The 14250-nt window shown below is 44.2% G+C and overlaps 1 protein-coding gene across 1 annotated transcript; it reads left to right on the forward strand.

Moving 5' to 3' along the window:
- The first annotated feature begins 2959 nt into the window (after positions 1 to 2959).
- LOC124232300 (patr class I histocompatibility antigen, A-108 alpha chain-like) lies at positions 2960 to 6609 on the forward strand. Its single transcript, XM_046649263.1, has 8 exons — positions 2960 to 3177; positions 3506 to 3775; positions 4005 to 4280; positions 4869 to 5144; positions 5269 to 5373; positions 5791 to 5823; positions 5970 to 6014; positions 6177 to 6609. Exons 1-8 carry the CDS (start codon positions 3105 to 3107, stop codon positions 6179 to 6181), a joined length of 1083 nt encoding a protein of 360 aa, XP_046505219.1. The 5' UTR covers positions 2960 to 3104; the 3' UTR covers positions 6182 to 6609.
- The last annotated feature ends 7641 nt before the right edge of the window (positions 6610 to 14250 follow it).

Below are 14250 nucleotides of genomic sequence, written 5' to 3' on the forward strand. Positions count from 1 at the left end.
CCAACCTGTTGGCCCACAGATGTGCTCCTGGTGGCCTTTGGCTGAAGAACATTGAGGCATGTCATTACTCTTTTGTCTCTCGAAATTGTTTAGGTGTCTTTGAGCTGAATCATGGGCAAGTGTTTGTATCATTGTGAGTGTGCGGTTGACACAGACAAGTCTTATGTTTTTCTTTATGGTTTTCCATCTTTGGGTCATGCTTAGAGAATTCTTCATTCCACAACTGTAAATATTTCATGGATATTTTCATCTAGGAGGAGGTACAAGGGTGAAGGGAAACAGAGAAAACTGTTTGAATTATGGGGGCAGTATGGGAAGGAGCAGTAGGTGAAGCATTCTAAGGCGGTGGAATCCTCAGGCTGACATCTTCTCTCTGTAATTTTACAAGTAGGTGCAGGGCCTCAAAGTATTTGATATATGTTGTGTCCAACAAATGCCTTCTCTTGGGCTAAGTGAAGATTTAACCTCTCTGCTTATGTTTCCCAGGTTAGATAACACCACCAAGAGTCCCAGTGTAACACACACAAGGATTAGCTCCAGGGATGGGCATTTTTGAATGCTTATGACCTTAAGGTGATAAATCATGTATTGGTTAATGTCTGTACACTCTAGTTGTGAAAATACATATCAATTAAACTTCTTTGGCATGCTATATTTGAAGGATATATCTATGACCCACATAGACAAATCCATGATCCCCACATGAAGGTAATTTTAATATATATCAAACTGTGAGTCACACAGTATCTTTTCTGGGGGAGGAAACTGAAAACTAAGAACATTCTAGATATGCACTGTCCAATATGGTAGCTACTAGCCACAGATGGTTATTTAAATTAAAAGTAAATAAAATTAAAAATTCAACTGCTCAGCACAGTAGCCACATTTCAAGTGCTCAATCGCTACACATAGCTACTGGCTCCCATATTGGACAGTGCAGACACAGAACAATTCCTTCATCACAGGGTGTTCTGTTGGACATGCTGCTCGTCACACTTTGTGGGCCTCAAATCAGATGCATCAGACCCGTGTAAAATGAAAAAGCCAATATTATTTCATTTAGAGATACGTCAGATTTCTGTCTGAGACAAGAATACATATCCAGCTGGTGTATAACAAAACCAACATAGGTCCTCAGTGGGTCTGGTGCCTTCAGGAACAAACGGGTCCCAGTTCCAATGGAAACACCTGTCTGTCCACCTCCCTTCCCAGTCTGAGGACATTCTCTGGCATCAAATTTCCAGCAAGTGAGTTCTCTTCTAGAGGAGACCAGAGGCAATGCTCTAAGTTAAGTTTTGGGAGGCAGAGTGTCCAAATTCAGGGAGAGGATTCTGGGAAATGAAGAGGAGGCAAAGATGGGGACCAGCTGGGAGACTCTCCCTGGTTCATTCAGAATAGCGATTCTCAAAGTGTGGTCTGTGGAATCCTTGAAGTCACTGAGATCCTTTCACAGATCCATGAGGTAAAACTCTTTTCATACCATTACTAGACATCATTCGCCTTTTCAGTATGTTCACATTTGCACTGAGGTAAAAATTAGTAAGAATGGAGGCCGTGGTACCAAACTGCAATGGGAGTTATCTTCACCACCACTTACTTGCAGAAAAACAACCAAAAGAACCACTTTCACTTTAAAATGTCCTGAAGCATCAAAAATTATTATCTTTATCAAATCATTATTCTTAAATCCACATTTTAAAAATATCTTACATGATGACATGGGAAGAACACATAAAGCCCATCTGCTACTTTCCCCCGTACTATGTCCCAACGAGAATAATCTGTGTGAGCTGAGCTAGCCTCTTTTTCGTGGAATACCAGTTTTACTTGAAAGAATGAATGACAGGAACTATGATTATCAGATGCGGTTACTTGGGAGGCACTGTCTCAAAATGAACATGAGCTTCTCCCTTCAAGAAAATCCACCGACAGGTAACAACTGACAGGACTTACTGCCTTGATCAAAAGGAAGCTCTCAAGAGAAAATGAGAATTTTGGAAAACTTGTGTCCACCATGTAAGCCTGGCAGCTTCCCCGTCCTGACAGACTTTTCCTGTTGAGATCTGTGGTCACATTAACAAATGTGATATTTTGACAGTTTGTAGTTAAATGCATCAACACAGGAAGATCCACATAACTTAGTGAAACAGTGCATTACTTTAAAAAATCATACATTAGTACAAGAGCCATTCAATATGTAAAATAGGCCTGTGGATTTTAATGTAACAGAATAGGAAATATTCAATGATACTGTTTCAGCTTCCACCTTGCAAATGACCTGTGAGAAACTGCCGCTTATGTAGTTTCATTTTAGAATCAAAGTTTAATATCCGCAATTATGTGGAAAGGTTATTAAAAATACTACTCCTACATATCTGTCTGAGGCGGTATTTTTTTTCATATACGTCAACCAAAACAACACATTAAATGTAGAGCAAATGTGAAGAGCCAGTGGTCTTCTAATCCCAGACAAGAAAGACACTTGCAAAAACATGAAGTGTAAAAAGACCCACTCTTCTCTTACCTTATTCTGGGAAATTGTTATTTTTCAGAAAAACATTATTTCTTTTAACTTGCAGTGGGTTAGAAATATTATTCTAAATAAATTAATTAAAACATTTAAAACTTTTGTTCCTAGCATGGTAAATATTGATAGATACAACCAACATAAACAAATGACCCTTGGGGCCCTCGCTAATTTGAAGACTGTGTGGATATCCTGAAACCAAAGTGCTTGACAATCGCTGACTCAAACAGCCCCAGGGCCAGGACTCAGGGAGACGGTGTGACAAAGAGCTCTCGGAGCAGGGGGAGAGGGGTCAGGACAAAGTCCCAGGTCCCCGGACGTGGCTCTCAGGGTCTGAGGTCCGAGGGCGGAGTCTGGGGCGGAGAAGCTCAGTGCTGGGGACGCCCCTTCTCCTGAGTTTCACTTCCCCCTCTCACAGCCTGTGTCAGGTCCTCCTTCCTGGAGACTCATGACGCGGTGCCAGTTCTCACTCCCATTGCGTGTCCGGTTTCTACAGAAGCCAATCAGCGTCTCCGCTGTTCCGGGTTAGAAAGTCCGCACTGACCAGCCGGTTTCAGATTCTCCCCAGATCGCGAGGATGCAGGTCGTGATGCCTACAACCTTCTTCCTGCTGCTCTTGGGGACCCTGACCTGGACTGAGACCTGGGCTGGTGAGTGCGGGGTGGGAAGGAAGCGGCCTCTGCGGGGGGCGGAGCGAGGGGACAGCGCGGAGGGGGCGCATGACTCCCGGGGAAGGCGCGTCTCCGCGGACCCAGATCCAGACCCGCCCAACGCGCCCCACCTGGGCCCCGCAGCGTCCAGACCCCTTTTCTCTCACCTACTGGGGTCTCCCGCGCTTCTCAGTCCGCTGCCCCTTTTCCGCCTCGCGACCCCGTCACTCCCTCACCCCCTCCCCCCTCCCGGCCCCATCACCCTCGGACCCCCGGGACCCTCGCCGGGAGGAGGGTCGGCCGGGTCTCAGCCCCTCCCCGCCCCCAGGCTTCCACTCCATGAGTTATTTCTACACCGCCGTGTCCCGGCCCGGCCGCGGGGAGCCCCGCTTCATCGCCGTCGGCTACGTGGACGACACGCAGTTCGTGCGGTTCGACAGCGACGCCGCGAGTCCGAGGATGGAGCCGCGGGCGCCCTGGGTGGAGCAGGAGGGGCCGGAGTATTGGGAGCGGGAGACGCGGATCATGAAGGAAGCCGCACAGAATTTCCGAGTGGGCCTGAACACCCTGCGCGGCTACTACAACCAGAGCGAGGCCGGTGAGCGACGCGGGCCCGGGTCCAGGTCAGGGCCCCCCATCCCTAGGGACGGGCCGGGGTCTCCCCGAGTCTCCGGGTCCGAAACTCACCCCGAGTCTGCGGACCCGCCTGGACCCCCGACCAGGGAAGAGCCAGCGGGGACTTTTCCGCGGTTTCATTTTCAGTTTAGGTTTAATTTCTGCGAGTGGGCGGGGCCAAGTGGGCGGGGCTGACCTAGGGGCGGGGTCAGGGTCTCACACCCTCCAGGTTGTGTTTGGCTGCGACGTGGGGCCGGACGGGCGCCTCCTCCGCGGGTACTGGCAGTACGCCTACGACGGCGCCGATTACCTCGCCCTGAACGAGGACCTGCGCTCCTGGACCGCGGCGGACATGGAGGCTCAGATCACCCGGCGCAAGTGGGAGGCGGCCGGAGCGGCGGAGCGCTACAGGAACTACCTGGAGGGCCGGTGCGTGGAGTGGCTCCGCAGATACCTGGAGAACGGGAAGGAGACGCTGCAGCGCGCAGGTGCGAGGGGCCGCGGGGCCTCCTGATCTCCGCTGGGGCCGGGATGGCTTCCCACAAAGAGGGGAAATGGGATCAGTGGCAGAACACCCTCCCTCAGAAAAGAAAGGAACCCACCCAGGTTTTCATGTTCTGTACTAAAGACTTGCCCAGAGGGCCCGCCCTTCTCTACAGGGCTGTGAAGGAATCCAATTTCTTCAGGAATAGGAGGGGAGACCTTCCCTGAAATCTCCGTCATTGGTCCCCTTTGACCCTGGCAGCCATCTTGTGACCCATGACTTTCTCAAGGCCTTGTTCTCGGCCTGATAACATCTTTGCAGGTCTGACTCCAGCTTTTGTGAGTCGTTCACCCTCCATCCAGATCAGAACCAGAAGTCTGTGTTCTCCTGTTTAGAGACCTGAAGGCTTGAACTCTGGGCGCTCACCCTTGTTCTAGAACTTTCCTCACTCCACAAGTCCAGGCTTGTGTCTGGGTTCTGTGCTTCCTCCTTCAAACCAATTGTCCTGTCCGTTCTCAGGATGGTCACGCAAGTGATGCTTCAGTGGCCCATGCAGGTAACTGAAAGTGAATTTTCTGACCCTTCTCCTCAGACGCCCCAAAGACACACGTGACCCACCACCCCATCTCTGACCATGAGGTCACCCTGAGGTGCTGGTCCCTGGGCTTCTACCCTGCGGAGATCACCCTGACCTGGCAGCGTGATGGGGAGGACCTGACCCAGGACACGGAGTTTGTGAAGACCAGGCCTGCAGGGGATCGAACCTTCCAGAAGTGGGCTGCTGTGGTGGTGCCTTCTGGAGAGGAGCAGAGATACACATGCCGTGTGCAGCACGAGGGGCTGGCTGAGCCTGTCACCCTGAGATGGGGTAAGGAGGGAGCCGTGGGCTCAGAGCCTCTTCTCAGGGAAATCAGGAACCCTTCTGGAGACCTTCAGCAGGGTCAGGGCTGAGGCCTGGGGATCAGGGCCCTCACCCTGCCTTCCTTCCCCAGAGCCGCTGCCTCAGTCCACCATCCTCATCGTGGGCGTCCTTCCTGGCCTGAGTCTCCTTGGAGCTGTGGTGGCTGGAGCTGTGATCTGGAGGAAGGAGCGCTCAGGTAGGGAAGGGGGTTTGGGATCTGAGTTTTCTTGTCCCACTGGGGGTTTCAAGAACCAAGCAGAACTTGCCCTGCCCCGTTACTGGGAAGTGCCAACCACACACGTGCTTGCCACTCTGGCCTGATTGCTAACACTGTTTTGTATAGCACTTATGAAAATGAAAGAGATTTTTTTCACCTTGATAATTCAGTTGCTGGGGACCTGATTCCCAGCAGTTGAAGGTCAGAGGGAAGGTCCCTGCTGAGGACAGAGCTCCAGGAGGGCATTGGTCTAGTCCTCACACATCTCCTTTCGTCATGTTTCTCAATCTTGCCCTGGGTCTTCAGTCATGGTTCTGGAAACTTCCCTGTGGTCCAGGACTAGGGGATTCCTCTAGGGTCTCATGGCCCAGCCTTCTTCCTGTTTTCTTCCCACAGGTGAAAAAAGAGGGATTTACGTGCAGGCTGCAAGTAAGTTTGAGTGGGGGATTGATCCCTGAGACCCCTGGAATATTGGAGACAGGAGCCCCAGGGTGGGGAGCTCACTCACCCCATAGTTCATTCTTTAGTCTCATCTCCTGTGGGCTCTGACCACTTCCTGTTTTGTTCTACCCCAGACAGTGACAGTGCCCAGGGATCTGATGCGTCTCTCACGCAGAAAGGTGAGACTTGGAGGGCCTGAAGTGGGGAGGGGCTTTGGGGCAGAGGGGACACAACTGGTTTATGGGGATTCTTTGGGGCATTTGGAGCATGCAGAGGGCTGTTGAGAATGTCAACACTTGTGTGACTGACATGAATTTGTTCACGATTATTCTCTTTTACAGTGTGAGACGGTGGCCCTGTGGGAGACCAAGTGATGCAAGATTTGTTCATGCTCCCACTTTGGGACTTCAGATGCCCTCACTTCTCTTTCTGCAGCTGGCATCTGAGTGTGTGTGGTCCTATTAGCATAATGAGAGGAGGTGAGGAGACTGGCCCACCCCTGCCCACCAGACGACTCCATCCCAACACCGACCATTGTGCTTTCCCTGATCAAATGTCCTGTTCCAGCAGAGGTGGCACTGGGCCGTCTCCATCCATGTCTTAACTCCTTGTGGCACTGAGTAGTGATGACTTGCTTCCTTACTGATAATATGAATATGGACATGAATTTGTTTTTTCTAATTCTTGTCATAAGGGATTGATGTGTTAAGTAAAGAAGAAGATTCCTAAAGTTTGAGAGAGAAAATAAATGGAAGCACTGAAAACCTTCCAGAATTCGTGAGTGCTGTGCTGAGTCTGTGGCAGGTGGGGACAGGAGAAGGCTGAGAGGAGCGGAGTGTGGATGGGGCCTGTGTGCAGTCAATGCATCCTGGGCGATGATGTTGTGATTCCTTGGCTGGCCCATCTCTCTGCTCCTTTATCCTGGTTCCTTCTATAGAACCTTGTTCCATCAGTATCTGTGATCACAGGGATGAGGACATCACCTGGGTGTTGTCGTGTCTTCAGGACCGTGGGCAGCGAGGGCTTCCTGTGACTGGGTCAGCCTAGGCTCTGTCCAGGGTCCGGCCCTCAGCCCGTGCCTCTTGCGTGTTTACCCTTTTGTTTCTTTAGGAGTTTTTTTGGATTATGCCTTTTCTTTTTCATGTTTTGAGTGCTGTCTCAGTTTCCTCTGGGTGTCCCCATCTCTGACAGCAGCAGGAGTCATTTCGCCTGTCATTGTCCCCACAAGGCCCAGGGTGGCCCCTGCACACAGGAGACTCTGTGGTATCGAGGGACAAATTTTCAGACTCATCCGGCTCTTGCCCTCCCTCTAGAGCTGTTTCCTGGATTGTTTTTTCCATCTTACCCCGCTTTTACAGAACCAGAATCTGGAGGTAGTAAACAGGAAGGATTCAATAGTTTCTCATCTCACGTATATTCCCGCTGGGTTTCTGTCTTCTCTGCAGCCTGCCCCGTTTCTCTGCCCTTAGCCCTTATCATCCTCGTGCTGGCTCTCATCCAAACACATGGATTTATAAAGTCGAATCTCCTTTAGATTCACAATTGGTTGGAAAACTAGGGTCCATAAGCCTAGGACTGTCCTTTCTGAAGAGAGAAATATAATATAATTGTGTGTGTGAGTGTGCAGGAGGGCGGCTGTGGGACGGAGGGAGAAGAGAGCAGTGCTTGTGAGAAAAGTACAGGCGGCACTGATGTCAGTGTGAGTGGAGGTTGTGTTGTAGCTGCCACCAAACAGCGTGTGACCTGAGGTTACGTCAATAAAGATATTGTCTCTAGAATAGGGAGGTGCTCTACACTGATCATTCATTCAACTGATTGCCAGATAGATGACAAAGTGACAAAGTATTTTTGCATCTAGGAAATCTCAGTGAATTAAAAATTGCCACCTTGGGGAGCATGTGTTCTAGCGGTGAGGGGCACACTGTATGCTATAAGCATAGTAAAGAAGGGAAGTGTTTATGTGAGAAGTTGTAAGTGCCTTCAGGAAGGTGACCCAGAATATAAGTGTGTGGGGACAGGGAAAGTGGCCGTTTTCCTAGTGCGGGCAGTGTGGCCTCATTGGGAAGGTGACCTTTGAGGAAAGATGTAAAGGACATGAGGAGTTATCCACGAGGATGTCTGGGGAAGTTCTTTGCAGGCAGGGGAACCTCCAGTGCAAATGTACTAGGGCAGGACTGTGTCTGTGTTTTCTGGGAAGAGCGAGGGGGCTGGTGTGGTTGGAGCAGAGAATATTGAGATGAGGTCCGAATTACACCCAGGCCATGTAGACCTCGAAGGTAGTGGAAGGTTTTGACTTTTCTTTGAGTAAGATGTGGAGGTGCAAGACTGTCTGAACGGAAAATCAACCTGATACCACTTCTCTTCAGAAGCATCAGTCTGGTGCTGTGCGGAATCAAGAGGTGAAGGACAAGCAACCGGTAGAGAAAACTGTAGGAAACTAGTGCCGTGTCCTGGGCTAGAGATGTTCGTTGCTTTCTCTGGACTGTGAGCAGAGAAAAAATAGGAAGTGATTGGATTCTGGATACATGCTGAAGATGGGCTTTACAGCCTCTCCTAATGGATTAAATCTGGGTTATGAGAAAGAGGATCAAGAGGGACACCCCAAATTTCAGACTGTGCAAGTAGAAATATGGAGTGCCTTCAGTGGAAATGGAGAGGAGGATAGAAGAGACACGTTTGAGGAAGCAGCATCATAGTCATCCAATTTAGGAAATGTTGAATTTGAGTTATTCATTAGAAATGCAAGTGAGGTTAGCAGTTAGATAATCTGAGTCTGGAGTTTAGGTGACATGTCTTGATTGCAGAAATAGATTTGAGAGGTGACACCATATAAATGATATTTAAACCCTTGAAAACCAATGAGGTCACCAGGGGAGTGATGACTATAGCAAAGAAAAGAACAAGGACTGAACCCTGCAACAAATGAAAAAATACTATGAGAAGCACAAAAAACAAAGGCTAGTATAAAGAGGCTCATAAACTTCAATATTGGAATTATGAGACATAGATTACAACATAACCAAGACATGATGTAAACATATAAACATATATTTCTGATACAAAGAAAATGAAACATTGAAAATGCCTGCGGAAAATCAACGACGAAATTAAACACACCTGCAGAACATAGGCAATTAAATATAACCTATCTGACTTTTAAAACAACCAAATAAGTTTTTTGAAATTAAAATTAAAACAATTTGAATTAAAAACTCAGGTTACAGACTTTTTCTTTGGGCCGTGATGGAATAGAAAGAACCAGATTTAGTCTCCTATCTTGAACAACTACAACTTCAGATAAATGTATAAAACAAAGGTATTGAGACCTTGGACAACAGACAGCACAAGGAGTGTGATCCCGAAGAGAAGGGAAAGAGAAGAGGTAAAGCAAGCCTACAATTGTCCACCTTCCTTCCTGGACAGAGTGTCCAGGACACAGTGCAGAGAGGAGCAGCCCTAACAGAGCCCAGCAGACTCACTGAGTTAGGGGGACAGAGTTGTGAAATGGGGAGCCCAGGACAGCCAATTGAAGGTGAAGGCACATGCAGAAGACAGCTGAACAGAAAAAGCACTGGAAGTCTGCAGAGGGTTCCCCTCAAGTCTTCAGGCCATCAGTGCTTGCACACCAGGAAACTATCCAAGGACAGGAAAGAATAATCCAAAAAGATTACAGGGAATAGTGTCTAGTGCTCTACACTGCTAGGAATAATGCTTGTCCCACCAGCCAGACTGGAAACTCATATAATTTGCTGGGCATTGGGTAGAGTCTGCAGAAGGGTCTCGTTTCAGAAGTTGGGAATAATTTGCCTTGGTCTAAAGATTTTCCAAACAGGAAATATTATGCCTAACAAATATTAAAAGCAAGATCCAAAAGCATCAAACAACTTCCAAATAACTTGTGTCCCAGAAATAAAAGGTGAAGAATATTTGTGGAATGCATAAATGTCTGGCACCTAATAAGGTAAAATCATAATGTCTGACATCAAGTAAAAAATAAGCACACATGCAAAGAAAACAAAAAATACAACCCACAAGGCAGAGAAAAGTAATCAATTTAAACTAACCTAGAACTGACACAGATGTTAGCATTAGCAGTAAATGACACTAACAGAGCTACTGTATATGTATTTCTTATATTCAAAAAGTTACATAAGAGACATCAAAGTATATAAAAGACCAAAATCAAACTTCTAGAGATGAAAATGTCTGAGTTGAAAACTACACTGAATGGTAGATTTCGTATTGCAGAAGAAAAGATCAGTGACCTTGAAGACATAGCAATACAAATTCCAAAATTGTATAAAGTAATTATTATTACAATATATGGTAACACATTTAGAGATGATTTGTATAACAAAACAGCCCAAAAAGAAGGAAGTAGATATGCGGCTATAGAACCATGTCTCTATATCTCACTGAAATTAAGTTAATTTAAACCTCAAGTGGATTTTGATAAATTCACATAAGGATATGGTAATCTCTAGAGTAACTACTGAGTAAAATACTCAAAAATATAGTGAAAAGTTATTAATTAAAATATTACAGTAGAAAATATCCACTTAATGAAAAGGAATAAGTAAAAGAGGAATAGAGGGGGCAAAAGACGTGAGACGCATAGAAAATAAAAGTAAAATGGCAACACAAATCCAATGTATGAACATTAACATTAAATGTAAATGGATTAGAGCCAATCAAAGCAGAGACTGTTAGACTGAAAACAAAACAAAATACATCTATACTGTCTACAGTAGACACACCTGAGATTCAATTATGAATGGATCAAAATTACAAGGATGGAAAACATCTCAGATAAATGGCAACCAGAAGAAAGCTGGAGTAGCTACACTGATATCAGACAAAAGAGACTTTTACAAAAGTGCTAGTAGTTAAATAGGGACATTTTGTAATGATAAAAGAGTCAACTCACCAGAAAGATAAAACCATTGTAAACATATCTTCACCTAATAATAAGCACCAAACACAGGAAAACAAAATTGACAGAAATTAAGAGAGAAACAAACAATACAACAATAACAGTTGGAGACTTCAATGTATCACTTTCAATAATGGATAGAACAACTACGCAGAAGATCAACAACAAAAAAGAAGACTTCAGCAGTACTATAAACCGACAGTATAAACCTAACAGACATTTATGGAACGCTCCACCCAATCACAGCAAAATATATATTCTTCTCAAATGCACATGGAGCCTTCCACAGGATAAACCATATGCTAGACCGTAAAACAAACGTCAATAAATTTAGAAGGATAGAAATAACAGAAAGTATTCTTTTCTCACAGTGGCATGAAATTAGAAATCAACCAATAACTGAAAGAAATTGGCGAAACTCACAAACATGTGGAAATCAAATAACACACTCTACATGACCAATGGATCAAAGAAGATATCAAAATGGAAATTAGAAAATGTTTGAGATTAACAAAGACACAGCATACCAAAATTTATGGGATGCTACTAAAAGAGTAAAGACAGAGAAATTTATAGCTGCCATACTTACATTAAAAAAGAGACATTGCAGGGGCCAGCCCCATGGCCAAGTGGTTAAGTTCGCTTACTCTGCTTCCGTGGCCCAGGGTTTCACCGGTTTGGATCCTGGGTGAGGGCCTAGCGCTGCTTGTCAGGCCATGCTGAGGCGGCGTCCTACATAGCTCAACTAGAAGGACCTACAACGAGATTATACAACAAAGTACTAGGAGGCTTTGGGGAGGAGAAGAAAAGAAAAAAAGACTGGCAACAGTCTTGCCCTGTGACCTCAGGGCCAGTCTTTGAAAAAAGAAAAAAGAGACATCTCAATTCAATTACCTAACCTTTCACCTTAAGTCAAAGGTAGAAGAGGAGCACACTAAACCAAAAGCAACCAGAAGGAAGGGAAAAGTAAAGATTAGAGTGAAAATTAAAGAAACAGAGAAAAGAGAATAGAGAAACTATACATAAAATTCACCAAATCAAATTTGGTCATTTGAAAATCAACAAAGTTGGCAAAACTTCAAATAGAATCACTTTTAAAAAGAGAGAGACAGTGCTGGCCCTATGGCTGAGTGGTTAAGTTCGCGTGCTCCGCTGCAGGTGGCCCAGTGTTTCGTTGGTTCGAATCCTGGGTGCAGACATGGCACTGCTCATCAAACCACGCTGAGGCGGCGTCCCACATGCCACAACTAGAAGGACTCACAACAAAGAATATACAGCTATGTACCGGGGGCCTTTGGGGAGAAAAAGGAAAAAATAAAATCTTTATAAAAAAAAAAGAGAGAGAGAGAGAGAAGACTCAAATTACTAGGATCAGCAGTGAAAGATGGGACATTATGACTGATCATACAGAAATAAAGAGAATTATAAAAGAATATTATGAACAATAGTATGCCACAAATAAGACTAAATAGACAAATTCATAGAAGTATACAAACTACTAAAGCTGATTCAAGAAGTAGACAATCTGAATACACCTATAGCGAGTCAGAAGATTGAATCAGTTATCAAAATTACCACAGAGAAAGCTCAGCCCCAAATGTCCTCACTGGTGAATTCTACCAAATATTTAAAGAAGAATTAAAAACAATGCTTTATAAACTCTTTCAAAAAGGAGAAGAGGAAAGAACAGTACCACATCATTTCATAAGGCCAGTATTATTCACATACCAAAACCAGACAATGATATCCCAAGAAAAGAAAACTACAGGCCAATATCTCTTATGAATATGGACACAGAAATCCTCAACAAAATATAGCAAGTCACACCAGCAACATACAGAAAGAATTATATACCATGACTAAGTGGAATTTATGCCAGAAATGCAAGGGTAGTTTAACATTCAAAACGTCAATTAATGTAATACATCATAGCAATATAATAAAAAACAAAACACACATCCTTAGTAGATGAAGAAAAAGAATTTGGCAAAATCTGACACCCTTTCATGATTTAAAAGAAAACAAACCAACACTCAACAAACAGGCCAAAGAAGGAATTTCTTCAATCTGATTAAGGGTATTTATGAAAACTCTAAAGCTAACATCATAGTAAATGGTAAAATAATGGTTGTTTTCCTCCTACGTCAGTAATGAGATAAGGATGTCCACTCTTACCACTTCTGTTCAACATTGTGCTAGAGGTTCTAGGCAGAGTAACTGTGTAAGAAAAAGAGATAAAATGCATGCAAACTGAGAAGGAAGAAAGAAAAGTATCTCTGTTTGCAGATGACACGATGTTATACATAGAAAATCCGAAGGAATCCACTAAAGAGCTGTTAGAACTAATGGAGATCAGCAAGGTTGTAGGATTTGAGGTAAGTGTGCAAAAATCAATTCTACTTCTATACAATAAACAACCCAAGACTGAGATTATGAAAATATTCCATTTACAATAGCATCTAGAAGAATAAAACATTAGGGATATATTTAGTAAAAGAAGTACAAAACTTACACTCTGAAAACTACAAAACATTGATGAAAGAAGTTAAACATCTACAGGAATGGAAAAATGTTCATGGATTAGAAGGCTTCATGTTATTAAGATGGTAATCCACCTGAAATTGATCTACAGATTCAACACAATCCCTATCAAATACCTAACTGACTTCATCTAGGAATTGGCAAACTGACTCTAAATTCATATGGAAATTCAAGGAACCTACAATAGCCAACGTTATCAAAGGAGAAGAAAATAAGAGGACTCACAATTCTCAGTTTCTAAACTTCCCACAAAGCAACAGTAGTCAAGGCAGTGTGTTACTGGCATATTGACAGACGTGTAAATCAGTAGAATAGAATTGAGAGTCCATAAATAAAACCATGTATCTATGGCCAACTGACTTTCAACAAAGGTGCCAAGATCATTCAATGGGGGAAAGAATAGTCTTTTCAACAAATGGTGCTGGAACAACTGGACAGCCACACGCAAAATAATAAAGCTAGACACTCACCTTACACCATATACCAACATTAATATAAAATGGACCAAAGACCTAAACATAAGAGATAAAACTATAAAAGTCTTAGAATAAAAATAGGGGAAAATCTTCATGACATAGCATTTGGCGATGATTTCTTAGATATGACACCAAAGGCACAGGCTGCAAAAGAAAAAATAGGTTAATGGTAGTGTATCAAAATTAAAAACTTCTCTGTATCAAAGGATTTTATCAACAGTAAAAAGGCAACCAGAAAATGGAAGAACATATTTGCAAATCATGTATCTGATAAGTGATTAATATCCAGAATATGTAAATCCAACAACTCCGTAACAAAAAGACAAACAACTCTATTTTAAAATGGGCAACAGAAGTGAATAGACATTTCTCCAAATAGGATATTCAAATGTAAGCATATGCTTATATATTGTGCTTTGGATATTCCTTTCCTGACTGATTAATGATTTTGAACATCTTTTCAGG

The sequence above is a fragment of the Equus quagga genome, unplaced genomic scaffold (genome assembly GCF_021613505.1).
Source record: "Equus quagga isolate Etosha38 unplaced genomic scaffold, UCLA_HA_Equagga_1.0 HiC_scaffold_440_RagTag, whole genome shotgun sequence".
Lineage (NCBI taxonomy): Eukaryota > Metazoa > Chordata > Mammalia > Perissodactyla > Equidae > Equus > Equus quagga.